This window comes from Lineus longissimus, chromosome 3, assembly GCF_910592395.1.
Source record: "Lineus longissimus chromosome 3, tnLinLong1.2, whole genome shotgun sequence".
Taxonomy (NCBI): domain Eukaryota; kingdom Metazoa; phylum Nemertea; class Pilidiophora; order Heteronemertea; family Lineidae; genus Lineus; species Lineus longissimus.
In genome coordinates this window covers 21156517-21181019 of record NC_088310.1, presented here as the reverse complement: position 1 = coordinate 21181019, position 24503 = coordinate 21156517, and the positions used below count along the sequence as shown (strand labels likewise).

The following is a 24503-nucleotide window of genomic DNA, read 5'->3' as shown; positions in this document are numbered from 1 at the left end:
TCCTGAACGGTTTTATCGTATTGTTTGTCGCTTGCTCAGTTCCATTAAAATCCACCACGCCGCGCCACTGGTCGCCGATAACAAGATGGCGTATAATTAGAACATCGATTTCTCGGATGGAAGATAATTATCGAAATGTCAACATTGCGATGATCTAAAATCACATAGATGATGGCTTATAATCTCAAGGTAAGTGTCTTTTCAAATAAGCTTTTTTGATATCAACTCCTTGCTCGTGTCTCAAAGAACACTCGTGACATTAAGACTGAACTCCGCAACAATACAATGTATCCCCTTAAATTATCTTATCATACATGTCATATGTAGCTGCCATCATAGGCATAGTACAAGTGGGCCTAGTGCTGCTAGTAAACTGCTAGCCTAACCAACTAACCTGTGCTTCATATGACTGTTATGCACTCGAAGACATCTCATTTAGGTTGTGTACGTGTGTACGACATTATTAAAAGTTGTGGTATCTATGTCATAGAGGTGCACGATATTGTATCGCCACTTCTGCGTTATGTCGCCTATTACATCATGACGTTAAAAAGTGGCGATATAATGCACAATCTTCTCATGACTAGCGATCCAATATCGCGCGATGTTAGAGGAGTTGGACAGGGGCCCAACCCAAGTCGACAGAATCAACCCGATGACAAACCATCACCGCTCTACCAGTGGAAACCGCTCGACATCACATGCTATGCTTCGTTACAACCTGTCGACTGCTCTGGCAAACACCCAACCGCCAGCAACATGGTCAGTACATGTCTTGACCACTGCACTTCCCAACATAAATTAGGCCGGATACGTTAAAGTTGCCAAAAATATCTCAAGCTACATGTAGTATGTGCACGGAATGTTTCATCACATAACCTCATGATCTTTGACATGCTATGATAAAGCATAAATGAATTCACACTGTTCAGGCCACTCGCACAGTAGCTGAACTACATGTACCAAGGCATGTTATTGAATTTTTGTGTTAAGGAGTAAATTATTTATGAGCAGTGTAATAAGAATGTTGTGCCTTGATGAAGTAGTATTGGCTGGTGAGGTGTGAGTAAATAATTCTAGTCTGGTGCCTTGTCATGCATTGTCTCGTCCCATAAGAGGGAGGTAGTACCGCTAGCCCCAAGACCCCATCCCAGTTCTTGACAAGTCATTTTGGCTGAATCCCGAAACAATCCAGTGCTTTTCCTGAATCTCACTAAAATACAGTGTGTTCGTGGTAAAAGTTTTCGAAAGATAACTTCCCTCTTAATGTCTCATGTCATTCTGAACTGTTTATTGGCAAAACCTCAGGTTTAATTTCTTTTCTTCAATGAAATATGAAACACTAGAAGAAAGGGTTAAAGTTGAGTTTATGGATGTTCATTATGACTGATTATATTGGCAAATTTATCTTATTGAAGATCAACGTTGGAATAATTGTGTGGGCCTCATCAATCTCTTATGGAACTTCATTAACGTCCCACTCATTCATTAATTAGTTTAATTAATTTGCAGAAATATAAGATTGTTGGCATTGGCATCGTGTTCCTGGTAATATAATACATTGTTTTGTGCCATAAAATTGTGATAATGACAATGAAATACAGAACACCTATAAGAAACACTAGGCCCTCGCGTTTGGTCTATGCAGAGTCTTTCTATATATATTTGTATAGAAAGACTCTGGTCTATGTGAATGGTGCATCACATTTTAAAACTTAAGGAAATGTGCAGTGTGCGCTACAATTGCTGGTGCAATGTTGCAGAATACTGCATTTTTAAACATGCCAGTCACGTGAGCATGGGTGGTCAAACGAGTTGCCACATGAATAATAATGACTTAGTCACACTCAGTTGACTAGTTCAGTGGCACTGCCCTCCGTATAAGGTTTTTAAAAAAATTGATATAGAGCCAAGTTGAGACACCCTGTATTCTAAATAAATCCAGTTGGCTGACTGTATATTGTCTGGTTAACGTGAGGTGTTCAGTGTCATGAGAATGTGACCATTGCACAGTTCTGTATCATAACAAACAGCGAGTTCTACAACTGCAAACACATCTGACGTGATTGAGGAGGAATTCCCGGCATTGCAATATTACAATATGGCGGCTGATTGCAATGTTTTATCATCAAACATAGGATGAATGCATGAATGGCGGAGTTGACTAGCCAAATGGATTGATCATAAAACTATGAGGCTGGCAAGTTTTTTTGGTGGGATTTAGTGGGAGTGTATTTTCAGCATCATTGTGGTGATGGTAGACAATGACAACCACCATATCTCCATGTCATGGACTGACTTCTTTCACAATGGCATACCACCACCCCAGTAGTCATATAAGCCGTTTCACAATGATGTTCATTGCCTATCAAGTAATCATAGCCTGAACCCTGTTTCACAATGACCACCACTCCAATAGTCATGGACAGAACTCTCTCAATGACAAACCATCACCACTCCAGTATTCATGGACAGAACCCCCACCTCCCAATGACAAACTGTCATCACTCTAGTAGTCATGGACAGAACTTTCCCAATGACAAACCATCACCACTCCAATAGTCATGGACCGAATCTTCCAAATGACAAACCAGCATCACTCCAGCAGTCATGGACAGAACTCTGCCAATGACAAACCATTACCAGTAACCACTCCAGTAGTCATGGACAGAACCTTCCCAATGACAAATCATCACCACTCCAGTAGTCATGGACAGAACCCTCCCAATGACAAATCATCACCACTCCAGTAGTCATGGACAGAACCCTCCCAATGACAAACCATCACCACTCCAGTAGTCATGGACAGAACCCTCCCAATGACAAACCATCACCACTCCAGTAGTCATGGACAGAACCCTCCCAATGACAAACCATCACCACTCCAGTAGTCATGGACAGAACCTTCCCAATGACAAACCATCACCACTCCAGTAGTCATGGACAGAACCCTCCCAATGACAAATCATCACCACTCCAGTAGTCATGGACAGAACCCTCCCAATGACAAATCATCACCACTCCAGTAGTCATAGACAGAATCTTACAAATGACCGCAATTAACTATCACCACTCCAGTAGTCATGGACAAAATCTTCCCAATGACTGACTGTGACTAACTATAATCACTCCAGTAGTCACAATGGCAAACCATCCCCACTCCAGCAGTCATTGGGAAAACAATTATTGTTTTTGAAGTCAGAACCTTGTTCGACAGTGACAGGCTTCCACCATTTCAGCAAGCATTGGGAGAATGATGTTGGGGTCAAGGGACCTTGTTTCATGACAAACTGAATATACCACCACTGCCATCATTGGAAGAACTCCGTTACAGTGGAAAACAACCAACCTTGTTAATGACATTGATGTTTGTCAGAAAAAGAAAATATGAGATTATGACTATCATATGTTTAGTGTGTGTCCAGATCATTCCATTGCAATTTATTCCAAGACCACCTCTTCCGAGACCCCTTTTCTGTGATGGCATTTGACTATCAAATCAGCCTCGCTAGAGGACATTGCCGTGACATTGGTGAACGACGGACAGTAGTCAAGATGGTGGCTACCAATCTCTCCATATTCGTGAACGTTATACGCCGTGAATGACGATTTCATCATTCGGATTTGTGATGTTAGCACCGATCCTTATTCATTGAAGTGCTAGTGGTATAGATTGGTTATGAATCCATTTACCCTGATGCTATACAGAGAATATATGGTACTAGCGGACATGATTGTCGTCCCCCACTAAAACTCCCATGTACGTTGTCGGTCGATGCATGTGCTGCCTATACGCTATTGATTTTAACACTCACTTCCCCTTAGCATCATGAGTATGACAGACATGCTATTGCTAGTGCTACTAGTCTTGGCGCTATACTCGCTACTCCATAGGCTCATTTGTAATGATCATAATATCCTCTTGCAATTTAACATGGATTTGCGTGTTGGGGAGTTTTTGTTTAAGACAACTAAAAATGTATAGGCCCTACTGATAAAAATATTTCAGAAATGGATTCAAGGATCTTTGCATTTGTGATCTTTTTGTTGGGATGACGAAAAAGATGCTCCATCGTTGTGCACAAATAGCCAAGCAGCTCGGCCGGTTTCATTGCTGTGTCGATCTCTGGCAGCCATGAATCATGAATGTGTAATCCATTTAGAACAGTATTCATGTACATTGCATTTATTTTGTTCCATTAGTTGACACCACCATTGGGATCTCGGTTGAATTTGGGTTGTGCCTACAATAATCACACGCCTGGCAATGAAATGATTATATTGCATCCCCAATTTAGACTTTTGATGCAAGGAGGCTTGTTAAAAGAACCATTGCAACTTCCTCTTTCTATATTCACTCCAGTGACCATTTCTATGATAGGGCAACGATTTGGTTTATCGACCAAAGTGATATAATCTTTTGCAGAGGAGGAGCCATCAAAAGCCATGGTTTGCTTGGAGTTGGTTCGAGTCGTGTGCTTGCTCTGGCATATTAAACCAAGGAATCATTGCTTACGAACTTGCCAAAAAGGTCACAAGCAATGTGTCAGGGTCGGAAGTTAACCCACGTTCATAGAATTATGATTTCCGACACATTACAACGAGACCACTTCCCCTGTTTAGAGCAAGAAATGTTCCTCTATGGTTTCATATGATTTATTGAAAAGATTAAATCCCAAACAGATTCTAACTTTCAATCATTGTTTGACTCAAGTTGTGGCTGTACAAATCACAAGAAATATCACTTCTCACATATGGTAATAAGTAAAAGCGGCGCTGTATCGTCAACGTCTGTGATCAGTACGCCAGCATGTAAATTGGTGTGTGTATTGATCAGGTCTGGATGGAGAGTGCTACTGTGTTGCGTACATCGTGTACAAGATGTGGAAAATGGCTTGAAATGCACCATATTCTGTCGGAAATTATTGTTTTTGGTGTTCCCACTTGTTAGGATTCTAACTGGGAGTTTGATTGTTGTTGACTTAGTTCCCTGCTTGTTGGCACCTTCAGTGTCTATTAGAGAATTTTGAAAGGATAACCTTCCTAAATCTTGTGTGAGTGAATGATGTGAGTGATCCGTACTCTTCCAGTATTTGATACGTACATGTAGTGTAGTCCAAGCTTTCCCAACTGTTCACCTCAAGTGCTGCTATTTCACTCTTTAGGATAGACACCCCTCCTGCAGCTCTCTAAAGAAGCATGTTGAATCTTTAACTACAAAAAAGGATTTGAACAATAGCATTGGGAAAGTGCCTTATAGTGTTGGATAGATCTATTGGCATTTTTACTCTTTTCTTTTACAGACGTGCCACCACTACTGAACTATAAGGAGTTCAAGATCCACATTCTTCCTTTTCTTTTGCATGTTTTGGGCCTCATGTACTCACTTCTTCCATTCGTGTGTTTCTTAGATATTTATTTGTTCGTATCTTTCAGTTTGCACAAGATGATTGAAGAAAGCAAGTATGGTGTAGCTGCAGGGCCAAAGGTCGGTGGGTTGGACTCCTGGGTGTCGGTCGACACCTATGACATTTGGAACTGATGGGTCAGAAGGAAAGTAGTCATGCTGGCGCCGCAATAGCTAATATTCCAGAAAAGAGAGATAGTCTTAAGTCGGGAACAAGCACGCCCGGCTCTGGTGGTAGTCTTGGAAGTTCCCCGATCACCGCCCACCCTATCCCTTTCCTAGAACCCAGGCCTCCTACTACCTTACCACCGACATTCGATTTCTACTCCCTTCCACCCACTGCTCCTCGGTCAGCCCCGACCTCTCCTACTACATCACCGCGTCTCTCCAGATCTCTTGGAACATCGTCACCAAAATCGGTACCAAGGTCTGTGGCCATATCTCCAAAGCATAGTCCAATACACAGCCCGTTACCTAGTCCAAAACTGACAGATCCTATCAGTTGGTCTCCAGTTGGAAGTCCAAGGAGTCCAAGAAGCTTCTCACCACTGGGAAGTCCACGGGCATCTCCTCGATTTGCTGCTGGTGCACAGGTTGTTAGTATCGTTCCACAGAAACATGGCTTACAGGTTATTCCAGTGACTGGATCAGAGTCGACAAATTATCCATCATTTATACCAGTAGAACCTAAGTCTACCAAAGCAGAAAAGGACACTCTAGAAGCTCTAAAGGCAAGTTTTGCTGCTACAGTTCCTGACATTAAACTAGGTCCGCCACCTAAATCGAAAATAAGTGCAATCAAGGTCACATCTACAAAGCCACCAACAGAAAAGGAGAGTGATTCAGAGAAATCTGTTGAACCCCTTGAAGTGTCAGAAGTACAAAATGTGTCTGTTCCTGCTTCAGAGAAAGCAGGTCAGCTCTCTCCGCCACTGGAAGGCAACAAGACTGGCTACGACAACATAGACTTTGCTCCAATGATGCAGAAAGTAAAAACTCCAGAGGTAGTAATTGCCAAAACTTTGGAGGTCCAACGCACCTCCCCTAAAGTCTCTCCAACTCGAGAGCTTGTGCCGTCGACTAAACCTCCAGTTGGTCGGGTCTCGCCAATTGGAACGAAGACGAAAATAGATGCAAGGACTGCGTCTATCACTAAAGAATCTGTCAGTGTCTCCCCTGTGCCGAAATTATCAGAATCACTCGTATCGGCTGGCGTGCCTGAAAAGGTGAACTCAAAAGTTGATGTGGACAGTGCAGTTAAACAGGATGTGGAGAAGGAGAACACCTCGCCAGAGGTCAGTAGTTCAACACCAAGCGATAAAGCATTTGCGAGCGCTCCCGGGAATGCAGAGGGTCAGAGTAGTGTGCAGAGTATAACAGATGTGATTGTAGGAAGCCCAAAAAGAGATTTCACAGAAACTGATGTAGATATGCAAACTACTAGTCCCTCGAGTGCGAAGCACAAACCAGTTGTTGTTTCATATCCAGTGGCAACTTCAAGGATGCTGTCCAGTGGCAGTGGAGAGCGAGAGCAACGTGGCCGACAGAATTCAACTGGAAGTTTGGATGGCCAAGATACAAACATGTCAAAGAGCCCAGGTCTGCGTCGGAGAAAAACGGAACTTTCCACGTCACCACGGAGTATGTCAGTGGTTGGCGGAGCAAATGATGATTCAAATCATCCGGGAGATCATTTACAAAAGCTTGGCCCCAAGTTCAGTCAGTCTTTAGATTCCGCCATAGATACTCTAAGTCTAAGAAAGGCACGTTCAAATGAACTGGATCAGTTACAGGGACAGTTGGCATTTATTCAGAGTGGTGGTGATCCACAAACTGACACCAAAACAGAAGAATCACACTACTGTCTGACTTTGACTAAGGAGGTGCAGCTGGAACGTTCACCTTCTCCAAAAGCATTCCTAAAGACCAGTGATGGGACAAAGCGCCTCCCCTCTCCCAAGGCTGTGGTGACCCTCACTGGTGATGTTCAGATCAATCGCCCTCTTCCAAGTTACCCGGAGCGACCAACCCAAGGACGTGCTTCACCACGGGAGTTTGAACGTGGTGGTAGAGACCGAGACTATGATCGGAGCGGATCACCGCATGAGGGGTCAAGGTCAAGCTCTTCGAGAGATTACGATGGTTCAAAATCTCCTGGGAGAGATTATGAATATGCTAGATCTGCACGAGATTATGATAATTCCAGTAGGCAAGATCGACCGTCTTCACCAAAACATGTGATTAAATATAGCACCTGGGTTACTGGACAAAGGGCTGCTCATTACTCACAAAAGAAGAGCCATTCAGTGGATTTGTTGGAGCACCCCGATACTTCTCTCGCCAGTGATAGGGGGAGCCGCCGTTGTAGTGAAGGGAATTTCGATAATGTGAAAGTCGATGATGGAATTACGATTACACGGTTTTATGATTCTTCAGAGGATTATACTCAAAAACATAGTGCAAGGGATGATGTGAGATCATCCCCTCCCGGCGATCAGTATTATAGATCTTTGGATTCTAAAGGTCGAAGGTTAAAGGTTAATGAGGTGGTCAGTAGCAGATCGCTAGAGGATGTCAAGGGTGAAAGTTCAAAGGGAAACCAGTCAAAATTTGTGATGAAGAAGCCTGGCCGACGTGGATCTATAGAGGATAATGTTCTGTGGCCGAAAACTCTTCCTGCTTGTTTGGATTTTAGGCAAGGAAAGCAATTTGAAGGTAAGTAGTAATACCTTGAATAAGTAAAGACTGGCCTTCTTTATTCTTGGTTACTATATAAGTACCAGCAGTTAATCATCCCTCCAACCAAAAGAATCATTGTTGACAAGGGTTTTTATCAGCTACACTTCAGAAACGCTTAGCCAAAGCACTTTTTCAGCATGTTGAAAAGAAAAGCCTGTGGCACCAGACATTTTTCTGTCGAAGTATCGTACGTTTTGCCAAATCATTTTCCTAAATTAGCCAGACATGTCCTAATGTTTGCCACAGGCTAAAAAACTAGTTATAGCTCTAACCCTGAGGCCTAGATCAAGAATAGTACGCCAGTGGGTCAATATCCCCATCAGATGACCTAGCTACACTTTGTAGCCAGAGACATCCATCAGTCTGGAAAAGATTCGTATGCTGTAAGACTTGCCTAGCTTGCATATTCATCAGTATTCGCTGCGCAGTTTATAGCAGTTAGCAGAAGCATGATGGATTCATTACAGAAACCATAACTGACACCCTGCTCATAATTCAATAACATTCCAGGGCTCTTCAATCTTTAGTTCTAGGAAATGAAAAAGCATAAATCAACAAAGAGAGAAAAGAAACGAAACGTTTCTTGCAAGTGATACCCTGATGAATATTGCTTTTCCACCATTTCATTTTCAAACTGACATTACCGAGTAAAAGGCTTGGTGATGTGACAAAGCGTGGTTTCTATGATCACTGACTTTGCAAACTCTCCTATGATATCATTGACCAGCGCAAGTTTAATTCTCTTTTTCTATCTTATTCAATGTTACAGGTCACACGCTAGTTCGGTGGCTACTATCTGCACTCGACGAAGGGAACTATCTGTTTTATCTCCTCTCTGAGCAAGACTTGAGCATCATGGCAGTCCAGTTCTGCACTCATCTCTGCGCCGCTGGGGTCTTACAGCCAGTCAAGGAGACAGTAGTACTGTCTGGACGACCTTTCAAGGTAAGGCGACAACAACAGTAAAGAAAGTAAAATGATTAAAAAAACTGCAACCATGCTTCTTTGACAATGCAATATTGATGCAGCGTTATCATTAGCTTAGGCAATAAGAAGTTGTATGCTGTCCTAAAGCAAGTGCAGGAAGAAAATCTAATCGCTCATTTGCAGGGTGCTTTAGACGGATAGCTTTTCTTGACGAAATAACTTGCACCAGCATGACCAGTGTGATTTGAGTCATTTTAACCTGTTATTCTGCCAACATTCGTAGCAATAACACTTTACCCCATTCCCACTTCCTTCATTACGTCCACTGGCTGAGCATAACAACTTTGTTGTTTGTCGATTTCTTGGTAAGTGGAGGGACGAGAGGGTCAGCGATGGTCTGAGGTGGAACTGAAAGCAGTAGATTAGAAGCTGTTTGATCCTTAGAAGTTGATGTGGTTTGAGGCCATCTCTTGTGCATTTAGTAGGTGTGAGTTGTATGTATGTTGTCAAAGGATTTTTATGCTGCCGCCTTCAGCAAAAGATGGAATTACTGGTAAGTGGAAGTCTTACATTGCCAAGAAGAAGAGCACCTGGATCTTATCTCTTTGACTTTCTCAGATGTTCATCAACAAGCCCCAATGCTTCCATTCAAGTCCAATTTTTCTTGTCTCATGTATACATTTGTCGTATTGTGGAGGGGCAGGACACGGATTACTTCCCAGCTCCACATGGTCATTGTATAAAAGCATAACATAATGAAAATGAGGAGTGACGAAAAAATATTCATGAGTCATCCTTGGTCTATGATGAATATACTGTCAAATAGATGAGGGATTGCAGCCATCTGTTACAGAAACACAACATCAAAATCAGTGGCGTAGTGGTTGGAGCTCCAGGCTCATAATCAGGAGGTTAGGGTTAGACTCTTGTTAGGTGTATCAATGTGGCATCTTCGTTCCTCTTAAGAGCAAATTTCATGTGAACAGATTTTTAAAGTAGCCTCATGTCAACTTGGAAATTTCGTTTTTGGTAAAGTGGCTTTGAACTCCTAAAACTTGACTTTGACTGGATCATATGACTCCTGACTAGAAACCTTTCATTCCAACATATTCTCTTCCACGTTGTACTTCTAATTTGCACAGCTCATCCTACGCTTTGCTTCAGATGTTTGCATCTCTTCCTCAAAGCCGTTGAGAAAAATCCATTCCCTGGGATGTGTTGTTTGTGGTCTTTGTGTATTACTGTTAGTGACCTTTCAGGGCTGGTGACTCATGTCGATCTCAATAGTACTAAACTTTGGTTGACAATAAGCAAGGGTCTATGTATATCTGATAGCATTGCCGATTCTCTCTTAAAAATTTGAGAGAAATAGTGCGTTTCTAAGGTTTTAACCCTTTCATTATGGACCTTGTGTGGCGACTAATACTTATGTCCTGAATGAAACTATGCGGTTCTTGATATAAGCCATGTCACATCATGGACCCTGTGCACCGTGTGGACCCTGCGTCTCAATTAAGTTGTTGAGACTTCTATTCTAAACAAGTTGTGCTTTAATATGAAGCCTCTTGAAATCTCGAAACTAAATTGTTTGTCCAATTTTCCCTGCTCTCATTGAATAGTGTGTCATGCTGGAATATTTGTTTTGTAACCATGAAACCTATCTGTGGTTTTACAGCAATTATGAGAGCATTTAGGAGTAATGACCACCATTGCATTCGTGACAGTGTTCAGGATTGTTTGAGAGTGTATGATGTATATAGCATTGTCCCAGCAAATGGTGGTGGAAAGTCTCCTTTTCATTAAGTTATCGTGGAAAATCTCCTTTTCGTGAAACTTGGAAACTATAGGGTTGAGTGTGCGTTAAGGTGAACGTTACCGAGAGACTCTTTGTCTTTCCCAACTAAAAGTAAGTTGAGGTCCATTTTCCGAATTCTGCACAACCTGCATGGATGTCCTACTTTTGACACCAGTATTTGCTTCTGATTCACATTGGGCTCCTGACCATAGATGAAGCCCATGAAGCATCAATTGGATGCACGCTCGCACCATTACGATTTTTATAACAATACAACTTGGTATGCTAACATCGGATTCTGTGTCACAATCTTGTCACTAAATTCGCTTCTGGAGTAGCAGGCCACAACATGCATGACCGATCAGCTGGGTTATTCCGCATTTATTGCCGTCTTATCTGTGGCAGTCTCTTGATAATTCACCATCACGTTTTTTGCAAATGTTTTCGTTCCAGTTTGTTTTTTTCCGGCCGATCAGAATCTTCGTCTGTACATACATATAGCTAATTGACTCCTGAGGGACACAGTTTATCTCAGACTTCATGCTGATTGCAGATGTTTTGTGATGTTACGAATGTCAACCCTCTCGTGCGGTTTTAACTGACTTACTCCTCCTGGTACATGAGTTTGCTTTAACAGTAGACCTATCTCTTTTCAAAAAATATTTGGTTTTACATTCAAGGTCATCATAATTTGTGTTTATGTTGTTGTAGATGTGTGGATGAAACAGGTCCATTCTAGTTGCACCACAATGTATATTGATGTATGTATCTGAAAGTGCACTATGTCATTAGTTGCAATTTAGGCCTATAATACATGAATTATTACTCATTGTCTATACAGGCCAGTCCTCATGCTGGTTGTGTGTCTATGGTGATTGTACTGACCGGGTGAGCGGATATTCACCAAAATGTCGACAAGCAAGAAGACTACGACAACAAAATATAACGAGAATATTGTCAAGAATTTGGAGATAAAATGTTCCGTCAAGGTATGGATGATACAGAAGTATTTTGCTTGATTTGGTGGAGGTGATTTGGCTACTTCTTGCTGTCATTGCTGGCCGGGAATTCCGTCACGGTGCATGCTATGGAAAGGAATGTGATTCCTTATTTGGTGGTGGTGATATGGTAGTTCTGGTTTGGTGCATGCCCGAGTATGACAGCAATGCGATTCCTTATTGGTGGTGGTGATACGACTTCTCCTTGTATGCTAGGAGCTGGTGTTTGGTGAACGACCTTGTATAGAAAGCTTTGCGATTCCTTATTGGTGTTGGTGATATGGCTACTTCACTTTTCAATGATCATCTACTGTCCTATCTATCGGAAGCTTAACAAATGGTAAAGGGCCTGCTTCTTTTGTCCATTGTGGGTAAAGGGTTTGTCTTGATATTTCAAGGGCTATAAATGCGACTGAAATATTCCATAATATTTCTCGTGATATGTCTCCATACTGTGTCGACGTAATTGGGTAGCAGCATCCCAATAGGTGGCTCTGTTTTTTGCTAGGGTATGTGTCAAAATGATGTCAAATATCTGACTAAATTGATGTTGCATCTCTGTGACAGCAATGCAACACCCTCGTGACAGTCAGTGCCTTGTAGCGAGTGACCTTTGTCTTAAGATCTCGGAATCAAAATGTCAAATTGATATTTACAGCTATGAACAACAGCTATACATTCTTTTCAATCAATTAAGTTATAGTCAATAAAATCACTCCTGGGTTAGCATAGATTTACCAAAAATATTTGTGGCAAGTCTTAGTAAGAGATACCCAGCAACTTCCTACAAAACAAATCCGGATGCAAAGAGGTTCAGAGCCAAGTTAAGTAAGATTGTGACAACATTATTCACTCATACTTTGGCCTTTTATGTTCGGCTCAAAGGTTTTTAAATCAAGATATCGCGATTGTAAATGCTCCATTATTGGTATTTGAAGTAATTGTTCCGTTTGATGCGTCGTCATTGTCTAGCATTTCCTACATACAAAGAAGTGATGATTCACTGATCGTGGGTGGAGGTGGTGGGTATCAATTTCTGTTATTGCACCTCGGGAAATAATGTTGTCGCGTTAAAATGTGACTGGATTTTAATAGAAAACACATTACGTTTGAAAATATCAGACATTGAGTGAGGAAAATTTCCATATGAAAAGATTGAACTTATATTTTGAAGCGACTGTGATTGTTTGTTGAATTTATTTGGCCACCTTTTTATGCTATGCCGGAGGAAGCAGCGCCGGTTGGGCTAGTTCAGGTAGTGACACTCATTTTTTAAAGGGACTTTCGAAAAAACTATGCTGGCACCAATCATACTTCAGTCGACCTAATCAGACATGGAAACGTCTTTCAGCTTTTCACAAACAAGCGATTTCTGTCGCTGCGACCTACAAGGTAGCCATGACAGCAGAACGATATGAGTGAAAAGTGGTGATGTCCTTTAATTGGCTGCTTCTTGACATCTCAGGAGATTCCTGGATTCCGCGGATTGTCAGTCGGTGCCTGAGAGAAGCATTTCAACCAGCTGAACTCTTTTTACCAATTAACCTTATTATATTTTCGCTCTACTTTCAGCCGGATTCCATGTACGTGTGGACGTACAAGGAGAACATCCCGCAGTCGGCATTTTCACAGGCGTTCACTGGATACACTCAGAAAAAGCAGGAGGAAATAGAAAAGGAAAAGACCATCTCAGACACAGGTTAGTGTGATAAGATACTGATATCGTTGTAACCCTTCCGCCGTGCCATGCAATGGAGAACATTGCTGAACAGTGCTTACTTTTAACTGATAACATTCAGAAGTGTTGCCATCTTTAGTATTGGGATCAAGCTATTGTTTCCCTAGTGTGTGTCTGTGGGATACTTAGAGAGGCTACAGCCAAGGGCTGATGAATTCAAATCATAGAAGGGCATGAAGTGCTGTGTATGTCACCTGCACGTGATGGGGCCATATAACATGATGTACCATGCATGTCACCCACAGCTTCTGTCAGCTTAAAACATTATACTTCTTCATTTCTTTCCCATTAGTAAATGAAGGTTTAGAACCCATCAATGTATTAACCATCGATGGTGAGTGAATCATTAAAGATTTTGCAGTCAAAAGTTTTCATTTCTTTGCTTTATTTCTTGTTTTTGCTTCATTTGGGGAAAGGGTTAACCTCCTTACCTGATTTAACTTTTTAACGAACTTGTCTTACATTCTACTTGCACATAAGAGCAGAGCCTCAAGAATGTGGTCTGGTATTTTGAAACATTTACAAGTATAATTTGGCTGATTGATTGACCTCACTATAGGGTGGAGCAGTTTGCATTCGGATGTTGATTTTGATGTTTTCAGACTTGAATGGTGTGGACCAGGATCTGAAGATATTGAATTATTTCACTAGATTTCATCTGAGCATGTTCATTCTCAATATTTACATAAATAATCATGCAAATTGCCTTTTCATCAAAAATGTTAAATACCATTATACCTTTTTCATTGTGTAAGGTTACCCTTTTTAGATATCTGGCCAGTAATGAAACTATACCAAAAGTAGGTTGAGTCGCCATTTTTCAAAGCTGACATAATATTAGTGGCCAACCTCGGATGAAATGGACCGGACATTCTCTGCAGTAATCTTTCGCTGTTCTGACTTTTCCACTCATTTTGTCAGCTTGAGCAACTCAATCATTATTTTGCACTAAATGGCCGTCAAAGGCAATTATCTTGCTGTTCATTTCTGCTAATTAATTAAACTAATGAGCTGTGTCATTAGCCTATATTGAATATATGTCAAACTTACGTCAGACTTGTCAAAAATGCGGGGATTGAATGGAAAGTTGTGGGAGAAAATCATCTTTGGTGTGGGTACGCGTATCAACCAAATTGAAAACTACTGTTTTATTTTCTGACTGAATATGATTTACCCTGATTGTATACAAAATTTTAAAAAACGACGTGACTCATCAGTCATCTCGCAGCAAGGAGTGAAAAGGAATAGTACTGAAATAAAACAGAAATTCTTGGTTTTAAAATCAAATGTGTAATGGCCAATACCAACATGTCTGCATGGTCCCTTTTATCTCTAGAGGGTTCATAGCTGTTTACATGAATATCATTTTTTTCACCCAGATTAGTCTATATGATGAACCATCGCAAGATTAGATTTAGCCGCTCCTTAATCAAAGGCCACATGTTCTCTCAAACCATGACTCGTGCCATTTCTTCTCCTTTGAGCTCCAGATCGGAAAGTAATGTCAGACGTATTAATAGATTATGGTTCTTTGGATTAATTATAAAAACTGTCTCCAATACTATTAATAGAAAAACAGAATATCCTTTGGGTGTTGTCCTTCTGGTGGTTTTTATTTTCAGTAACGAGGAAGTTGCATTGGACACATATGTTGACTCACTCTGATGACAGTACACATTTCTTTTTATGCCTAACAAGAGAGAGATATTCACAAAGGTTGTTGGTTCAGCGATGCTGATTTCCGGCGCTTCCCAAATCAGTGTCATCATTCAAATGAACACACCAGTTACGGGCTGCAGGAAATTGGCAATAGACTCACAGACATCTTTTGTGGGTTGGTGAAATTGAGGGGGAAAAGGGTTGAAGAGCACTTTCATTTTCTTCTTCAACAGCCTCTTGTTAATTTGCAAACGCGCGGTATATTAGAATTTGAAACGCCACACTGCAAACGTTAATGTGAACGTGAATTAGTAGCTGCGATCGTTTCTATTCATGTCGTGAAATATCTCTGGTATCTTTCCAGAACATCAAACTGCTCTACAAAATCAGAAGAAAAAACATCGTGAGGAACTTGAAACAATAAAGGTTTGTACCATATGCGTATTTTGCACTTGAGGAAAAAATTGCTTTGATGGTAGCTAGCAGCTGACAGCTTGATTTGAAATTCAAATCCATGTGTTTACTTTGACAAATTAAACAGTTATGGAAATCTTGTCATGAGTCAGAGGGCGTTGCAAAATCCATTTCAGCATTACTGAAAGTTCTGGTGTTCCTAGGATTGGCAAAATGGAGTCATTGCAGTTTCGCCTCAAATGATAGTCTACTGGGCATGCTCAGGTTGGCTATTCGTATGCCCAGGGGCCTGTGTGCTTTTCTGCCAGTGCCTTATCTCATCATTTCAATAGATAGGTCTGTACATGAATGCCATCAAATCAGTTGAATAAAAATGCTCACATGTTCAGATAATTTGGTAGTTCCGGTTGCTTGAAATTTGTATGGTGAGGAGTACACTGATTCATCACCCCGATCAGGTTGCAGATATAAGGTGTCACATTGTTCTCTGTCAACTCAGAAACGAAATTTCAGTAAATTTCATGATTAGACATTGGAACATATATTGATTGAAAGTGAATTAGATGACCTCGATATCAAATAACCAGGTATGACTCATGTGGGGATAATACCCTAGTCAAGGTGTGATAACATTCGAAACAAAAATATAGGATGTGTCATTGCCAGGTCACAGCTTGCAGAACTGATATTTCACTGGCTGATATTTAGCTGTAGCATGTTGCAGGTTTAAAAAGACCTGACAGAAAGTACTTGTCATCTTGACCAATATGACTTTGTTGGTGGGTACTCTAAACTGATCTGGACCTGAATTGCACTCCCCAGAATTGTACACAAACTGTTTGTGTACACTTTTAGATGTATTCTTGTGGCATCATCTATGGAGAAACTCTGTTGGTAATTACAGCCTTTGGTTTTAATAATTTTATTACCTTTTCTATTGCAGCAAGCTCATGAACTTCAACTATTCAACCTGCGTGGTGATCAGGCCATGAGACTATGCAAATATGAGGATCGAATCGATGCTCTCGAACACCAAGTCGAACGCTACAAGATTCTTGCTGGTATAGAGAGTCTGAAGCACGGTGCATGGAATGACGATGAAACAAGTAGCGAACCGGGAAAAGACAGTTTATCATATAAGGAAAAAGTTGACAAACTTACTGAAAGGAAGGATAGCAGTTCTTTTGAATCAGATACATGTAAAAAGGAGTCGGTTAGTGTTGGGACAGACACAAGTGATATTGAGGAGATTCATGGCGAATTGGAGTCGGCAATTATCAAAGGGTTAATTGGAGATGACTCAAGTGATTCCGATTATGATGACATGCCCTCCAGGCGGCGCTATGGTCGCGGTTATAGAAAACATCATGAGTATGATGCTGAATATGAGGAATATAAGCGTGAAAAACGATCAAGGGACTTACAGGAGAAGCAGGATAAGAGACAGCGTGAAAAGGCTGAGAGAATGGCTGCCATGGAGGCAGAGGGTATTGCCGAGGAGACTGTAGAGAAAGGTCCTGAGAAGGAGAATGAAACACTACCTCCAACATCAGTGCCTGATCAGAAAGATGATGGTGCCGCGCCTGGTGCCCCAGCTCCTCCACCTCCGCCTGTTCCAGGTGGCCTGGTGCCACCACCCCCACCACCACCACCACCACCACCACCTGGTGTACCTCCTCTTCCACCCCTTCCTCCAGGTGGACCTCCACCACCACCACCACCACCACCTCCCCCACCTCCAGGAGGCATACCACCACCACCACCCCCTCCCCCACCGGGTGGAGGGCCACCACCGCCACCCCCACCACCTCCTGGAATGGGAAAACTGCCGATTCCTTCGGTAGAGGTCATCAAAGCTGGGTCGAGAAAGAAAGAAATTCAGCCTAAGTCTCCGATGAAGCCATTGTTCTGGAAGAGGATCCAGGTAGAGCCAGTCAGGACCATTTCACCTGAACTAACGTAAGTGACACTATTCAAATTGTATTACTGAGACCTTAAACTGCGCTAGTCCATGGTTTTAAAGTTACCTTTTAAAAACACTCAAATTGAGTATCCCCACCATCTCTGAAGTTGCAATCCAACTCTGAATCTGTCCCCTAACATGACTGAACTCTCAAACTGTGACCCTAACCATTAAAAGTTTGTCTCCCAAAACTCAGAATCCTTTTACTAACTCTATTTTGCAGGTATCAAATCTGTCTCCAGAAATTTTTTATTTTCTCCTTATTTGCATTATAGTGAGGCACCCGCTGGCAGTGAGTCGCAACCTCCGACCCCAGTTTGGGAGAAACTGACAGAAGTGGAGTTTGACGAAGCATCTTTCTGTGAGATGTTCGCTAAGCCAGTGGTGGAAAAGAAACGTCAGAGCGTCAAGAAGGAGAAGCCAAAGACGAAGCAGGTCGCTAAAGTATTGGACTCAAAGAGGTCTCAACAAGTCGGTATCATCATTTCCAGTTTCAAATTGGATATGAGTGAACTGGAGACAGGTAATTGAAGAGTTTCAATTTTGTTGCATAATGCCAGAGGACATCCCATACCTTTGCTTACTTTCAATTACAGTAGTTGCCATTGTGATAGTTTGCAGAAACAGGCAGTATAGTTTGTTCCATTTTCACAGCCCACAAATATGTACTTTCAAGGAATAATTGCATGGCAGGATAAGGACCCTTAATCTTGACAATACGTCGCATGGCAAAACACTGTATCATACTTTCCCTGCATGTGGTGCCATCTCTCCTCTCGTTTGATACTGAAAGAAAGCTACTCTTTTTCTTCCAGCAATACTCCAACTTGACACATCATACCTAGAGATGGAGCAACTGCAAGCGCTCTATGACATGGTAGGTACTGACATCTATTGGTGAAACTACTCCATAATGGACCTCAGGAGAAGTGAAGGGAATTTGTGTCAACAAACGATTGATCTACCATTGTCATCTTTTCTTTTCAGAGTGCCACCTCTGATGAACTGCAAAAGATTAAGAAACATGTGAAAGATAAACCTGATGTCCCATTAGATAAGCCCGACCAGTAAGTACTGCACTAATTCCTGACCCACTCGTAATCATAATCGAGATTGCACATGCATGTTGTGCGATGATATAGAAGTGGCAATAACTGTTGACCTCTCTCAAATGTGGTAATGTGGTCCCTTATTAGTTGAAAAATAAAAATGAATGTCAGAAGTACTGTGCCTTTAAAGTAGATTATAAAATGCCATCACTTTCAGTGTCCATTTTCCATTTCAGATTTTTGTACGAAATGTCGTGTATACCTTCATCATCAGATAGACTATTTTGTGTCATATTCCAAACAACATTCACCGAAAACATCGCTGCCATTGATAACAAACTCAACAATATCAAAATCATATGTCAGGTAGGTCCATTATGATGACTTTTTTTTCCAAATAAACCACACCTACAGTATTGAAGAGCTTTTGATGAGAAAAATACATATTACTGTTTCTTGTTTGATGAAAATCAGTGCCCTTTTAAGATAATAGTCAAATACCACCATAATCCTTTTCTTCTCCAGACATTGGCAACAAGCAAAGCTTTACAGAATGTATTTTCTATCATTCTATCGTTTGGTAACTACATGAACGGTGGGAGTCGGACTCGAGGACAGGCCGACGGGTTTGGCCTCGACATCTTGGGGAAGCTGAAGGATATCAAGAGCAAGGTACAAAGCACCAAATCTGGCCAAACTTGGAAGTACTCAGCCCAAAATATGTTCCTGTATATTCAAAAGGCAACATACTGCTTCTGTTAGCAAGTAACAGCACTGGGAAACTAAAACGAGGCTCTTTTACAGAGGCTCTCAGTTGATTGAAGAGGAACTGAACAGTAAACTTTTATCAGTTTACTCAAGTTTGCCAAATACCCTTCTTCCAACATTGGACCTTTGTTGTATTGGCAATGGCTGTCTTTAATCATACACAGATTATCTGGCATTAAAAAAGGTATTAATTACACCTAGACCACAACTTGTGCCCCCAGGGAAGCTAAACTGATAAGATGTCAATGTTCTTCCAGGATAGTACCCAGAACCTCCTCCAATACGTTGTGAAGGATTATTTGAGGAGATTTGATGAGGCTGCTGGGACAGAGAATTCTCATCTTCCGGTGCCAGAACCTAGTGATATCAAACAGGCGTCATTACTTGACTGGGAAGCTCTTGAGAAGGACGTCAAGCACATTCAAAAAGATTGGACAGGTAAGTTACAGATTTGTTGCATAAACAACAACACAGTATCAGAGTTTTGCAATACTGGTCTGAGCCATTCATGACTAAATTCACTAATGATTATGATAAAGATGTTTGACAAGTTATGAAGGTGACAAGATTTTGGGATACCTGTTTGGTACAATCCTGATCAACTATTCATGTTTTCAATTTTAGCTTGTGAAAAGAGAGTGAAGTCAGTTATAGAAACGGCTGATGCCGATAGCCTCCAACCATTCCAACATGTTATGACTGGCTTTCTTGAACAAGCGAAACAGAGTTGTAAAGACTTAGAAGACAATTTAAACGATTCCCGAAAAAAGTAAGTTAATGTGTTTGGCCATTTGGAGTCTTGAGACATACTGACTAGCACCTGTACCATAGAGGATTTTGCTGTTAAACACCGTCGTTGTGATTGGGCCTGTACAGGAAAGCTCCTTTTTCCTGAGATTAAGGTTTTGAAGTTGCTGTGGGGGAGGGGGGTCTATTCAACATTTTCAACACCTCATCAGTTGCAAGTATAAACAACACACTACGGCGACTGGTGATTATTTTCACTTCGAACTTCATGCATATTACACATTTATCTATTAAACCACGTCCTTGCTTATTTCTAGGTTCAACCAAACCCTCCTGTTCTTCTACTTGGGCAAAGGAAGTAAGGCTGGGAAGGACCTGTCGCCAAAAGAGTTCTTCGCGTATTGGATATCATTCTGTAGTGACTTTAAAGATATATGGAAGAAAGAACAGACAAAGCTTATGAAAGAAATGTAAGTTTTCGAATTGGCTATTTCTGTGTTACAATCTCTCTGATTCTTCTGCTTTGGATTTGTGTTGATGATAACAGTCATTGACAGAAAGTGCCTCTTTTAATCAATAGCAAGAGGGGAGGGAGGAAGGAATTCAAGTGCCTGAGTGGAGCCCTGAGAGACCTGTGGATTGGGATCCACTTCCTGTCCCCAAAGTGAAAAGGTCTGTGCCGATAAGGCTGGTAGTTCCGGCGGGGTAGGGCACAGATCCTGCGGGAGGTACGCTCTGATCAAGGATCGGAGTGTCCTCATATCCGACAGGATACTTGCCTCCTCTGGTGACAGCTCCTCCTGAATGGGGGAGCGGTAGCCTGGCTGAGAACTCTCGTTCTCAGAAAATTCCTCTAAAATAGAGGAGTCGGATGGTGGGTATCCGATGGGACCAGGCGCACCAGAGGAACCGGAACCTTGCTCCAGATGGTTGAGTCTATAAGAAAGACCCTCTCAATCTTTGGGTGTTGTCCATTGTGCCTCTCAGCTCTGTGGTTGTGATGTGGTCCTTTGAATGTGACAGTTTGCCTGACAGTCCTTTGGTAACAAATAACCCTTTGGTAGGGTGATCAGCTTAATGCTGTCGATTATAAAGTTAGCGTAGATGAGATTTCATAGAGATATTTACTCACCATTCATTTCAGTTTGAAGGAGAACCAGAAGATAGCTAGAGAAATGAAGGCTGATAGAAAGTCTTCTATAGGGAACGTCAAGGTTAAGGAAACAAAGGGATTGGTGAGTTTCATATCTTTCTGCTTGGTAGATGTGACTCGCTGTTTTATCTGATGATTAACGCCTAATGCTAGTTGAATGCTATTAATCCATACAGTTCTAAGATCCCTGTCACTAGTATAGATATCATTTTCTTTGTCTTTTTTATTGTCAGCCTTGTCGGCTGTGAGATTGTTTTTCCTCAAATTTTCACTCTCTTTTCTTTTACAGAAAGCAAAACTGGCCGGAAAACTAGGAAAGAACTAGTTATCGATAGAACATGAAAAGTGGAGCCAGATGACGGAGTCTTTCTCAAACGATAGCCCAATCTTCAACTGTGATCCTCTAGGAAGCCTCTGTCCGTAGACTAATTGGAACTTTCTATGTGTATAGACACTTTATACTAACATTTGGAGGAGTATAATGCATGTCTTCTTGTATAATGTCATGATGACGTCAAAGACATTGTGCAGGTTTAGTGTAGTTTCCTATTATCGGTGTGCTATGTGTCCTTTTCTGAAGCCTGCTGGTTCAGACTATATGATGTTGATTAGTGAACAGTAGGTAAAGTATTTATTGAACTTTATAAGAAATTGTCGAATTATGGTGTAGTGACCCAGTCTGGGTTGTCATATGGAGCCAACTAGGGATGCTGTCGGTCATGTAAAGCTTTGTTAGCACAGAGGTCACGTTTCTTACGAATCATGCGTAAATGAAAAGAAAGAAGGACCAGGGAAATGAATGATGGACAGAGAAATTCCACAACTGCCTTTCGCTGTAATATCATAATGCCTTTATTATCTTTGAGATTGGATTAGATTCTCAAATGGAGTGGCTATTTGATGCATGAAAGTTGCTATACTGCCTGAGTGCAGTTGGGTCACTGTGGTATCAAAGTTAACCAGTTCTAGTGCTAGGACTTGCTTACTAGACAACAAGTTCTAAGAAAGGCCCTATGGACTGAAAGATCTGTTGACTTTGAGACAACAGTATCTCAAGTACATTGCCATGGTTGCTTGGTAAATGCTTACAATAAACCGCCAAATTTTCACTAATAACCTCGATTGTGAATATAGGAAGATCAGGAAAAGGTGCAAAATTTGGCGGCTCACACCAGTGGCGTTCATATCACATGAAAATAATTGAGTTACAGAAACAGAATAATGTGTGCATATTTATTGCCTTCACGGCCTTTAGTTGCATTTATACTAAGTTATTTGTTATTGTTTGCATAGATTATGTGTAGATCATCTCGAAACATTTCCATTATTACAAAAAAATACATTTTGCTGAAGTGAAACAGAAAAATGATGTACGTAATTAAGTGAGGGATGGATAAAAGATGGAAGACAGGAGCCAGCGATTGAGTTGGGTTCTGTAAAAATTAAGGTACAATGAAGATGTGGTACCTTTCTCAAGAACCTGAAACTCGCTATATGTGGCATGAACCTTCTGTATCTGATTATATTGATATTTTCGTGTCTTTCGAATAAATAAATGCCTCGTTCAACGTTTACTGGTATCTTTGAATTCAAGTGGATGCCACTTGGTTGTTCATATTGGTATCTTCAGCATTCCAAGTGGTCTGTGGGCCAAGCTTGCTTTTTGCAGGAGGGTGTTCTTATTATTATAGAATGAAATTATCATAATATCATATTGTGCTTTTTAGTGATGAAGTGATGAAGGTCTTCACGGAAAGTGTGGTTAAAAAATGCTCTGATGTACATGTACAGCTCTGTTTGCACTGTCACGTCTGTTAATATTTAGGAATAGTTATGAGAATTGGCTTTGTGTGCCTGGTGCAATTCGATGCCAAATTTTATCATAAATTAGATGTTAAATTGTCTGTCTCCAGGTTCTTGGAGAGCCATGTATTCTGATAACTCAATGAATGAGTAAGACTCAGACATTGCCACATTCCAGGTGTGGAAAGGCTAAATGTCAAACTGTCAAACTTTCTTATTCATGTGTGAATATTTGTACTGGTATTGATAGAAAAATTCATTTTTTTCTCTTGAGATAATTTATCGAAGTTTACTTAGAATTTATCAACATTATTATAGGGGGCACTAATTCAACTCTCTTGTCTGTGATCATGAATTAATTGGATGTATTTCGGTTTTTCCAGATTTGGCTAATTAATGTGATCAAAATTAGCAATGGACTTTGTAAATAAAATAAATTCTCGTGAGTGGGATCGCTTGCGCATGTACATAGTGTGCAATATATAAAACAAGAAATATGTACAGCTGGCGTGCAATGCTTTTGGGCCATTTACTGATGATACACAGTTGCCTATCTCTCAACATAACAATGCTGGAAAACAAGATGATGTGACTAAAACTGAGGGAAATTGTTTTGAGCCAAAACCTGATCTGAATGATAGATGTGGAAATAACGAAACTAAAACAAACTATGTTTTCGTTAAAGTTTTTGTTTAATCTTGGATTAAGTTGGACTAGAATGGTTGTATTGTTCTGGGTCCTGTGTTTTTGTTAGACTTAATTTATTGTTCATCATACTCGTTGAAAAACAGATTCCCTTATTTATTGGCCTTGAATATATTTATGTCATGATCATGTATATGTATGCATTTACAGCCCTCGGTTACTTCTCTTTATTTAAGCTGTCTTGTTGATATATATTATGTAGAGTTTTTTACATGAGGTGTTACTAGGTCATTGCTCATCGAATAAACCATTTAAAAACCGAATACTTCTTTGTCTTCAGTGTTCCCCCTTTTCGAGTGTTACTCATCTTTTCTCATCCTGAGACTCATCCTGACATAACCAGTGATTTTCAATATGCACCGCCTCTCGATATTTTTTATTTGTATACGAGGTAGGAGTATCAAAAACCTGTATCTCAGGATGCCTGAGACAGCTATTGTGTATAGATAGCAGTTTTAAATCGCACCACAGTTGAGTTTGATGACTCACTTATCCTAGAATGCCAACTTTAACTTCGCTGTCCAGAGCTGCCAGGTCAAGCCCCAGCAGTCAAGCTGCCTTTGAGACCATGAGCTTGCAGAAAGCATTGTTATGGATCAGTAGGGATAGTGCATGAGAGTCAATTAAGTTATGGGATC

The 24503-nt window shown here is 41.0% G+C and overlaps 1 protein-coding gene across 2 annotated transcripts; it reads left to right on the top strand.

The window, feature by feature from the left end:
* The first annotated feature begins 80 nt into the window (after nt 1-80).
* Nucleotides 81-24122, top strand: LOC135484204 (uncharacterized). Of its 2 annotated transcripts, XM_064765441.1 has the most exons (17): nt 81-189; nt 5437-8122; nt 8916-9091; nt 13439-13565; nt 13897-13938; nt 15628-15689; nt 16621-17636; nt 17916-18163; nt 18456-18517; nt 18628-18707; nt 18926-19055; nt 19215-19361; nt 19715-19895; nt 20082-20226; nt 20522-20674; nt 21349-21439; nt 21647-24122. In XM_064765441.1, the coding sequence occupies exons 2-17, from the start codon at nt 5542-5544 to the stop codon at nt 21680-21682; spliced, it is 5277 nt and encodes a 1758-aa protein (XP_064621511.1). In that variant the 5' UTR covers nt 81-189; nt 5437-5541; the 3' UTR covers nt 21683-24122. The 2 variants fall into 2 exon arrangements, with proteins under 2 accessions (XP_064621511.1, XP_064621512.1); XM_064765442.1 differs by lacking the exon at nt 13897-13938.
* Nucleotides 24123-24503: the final 381 nt, after the last annotated feature.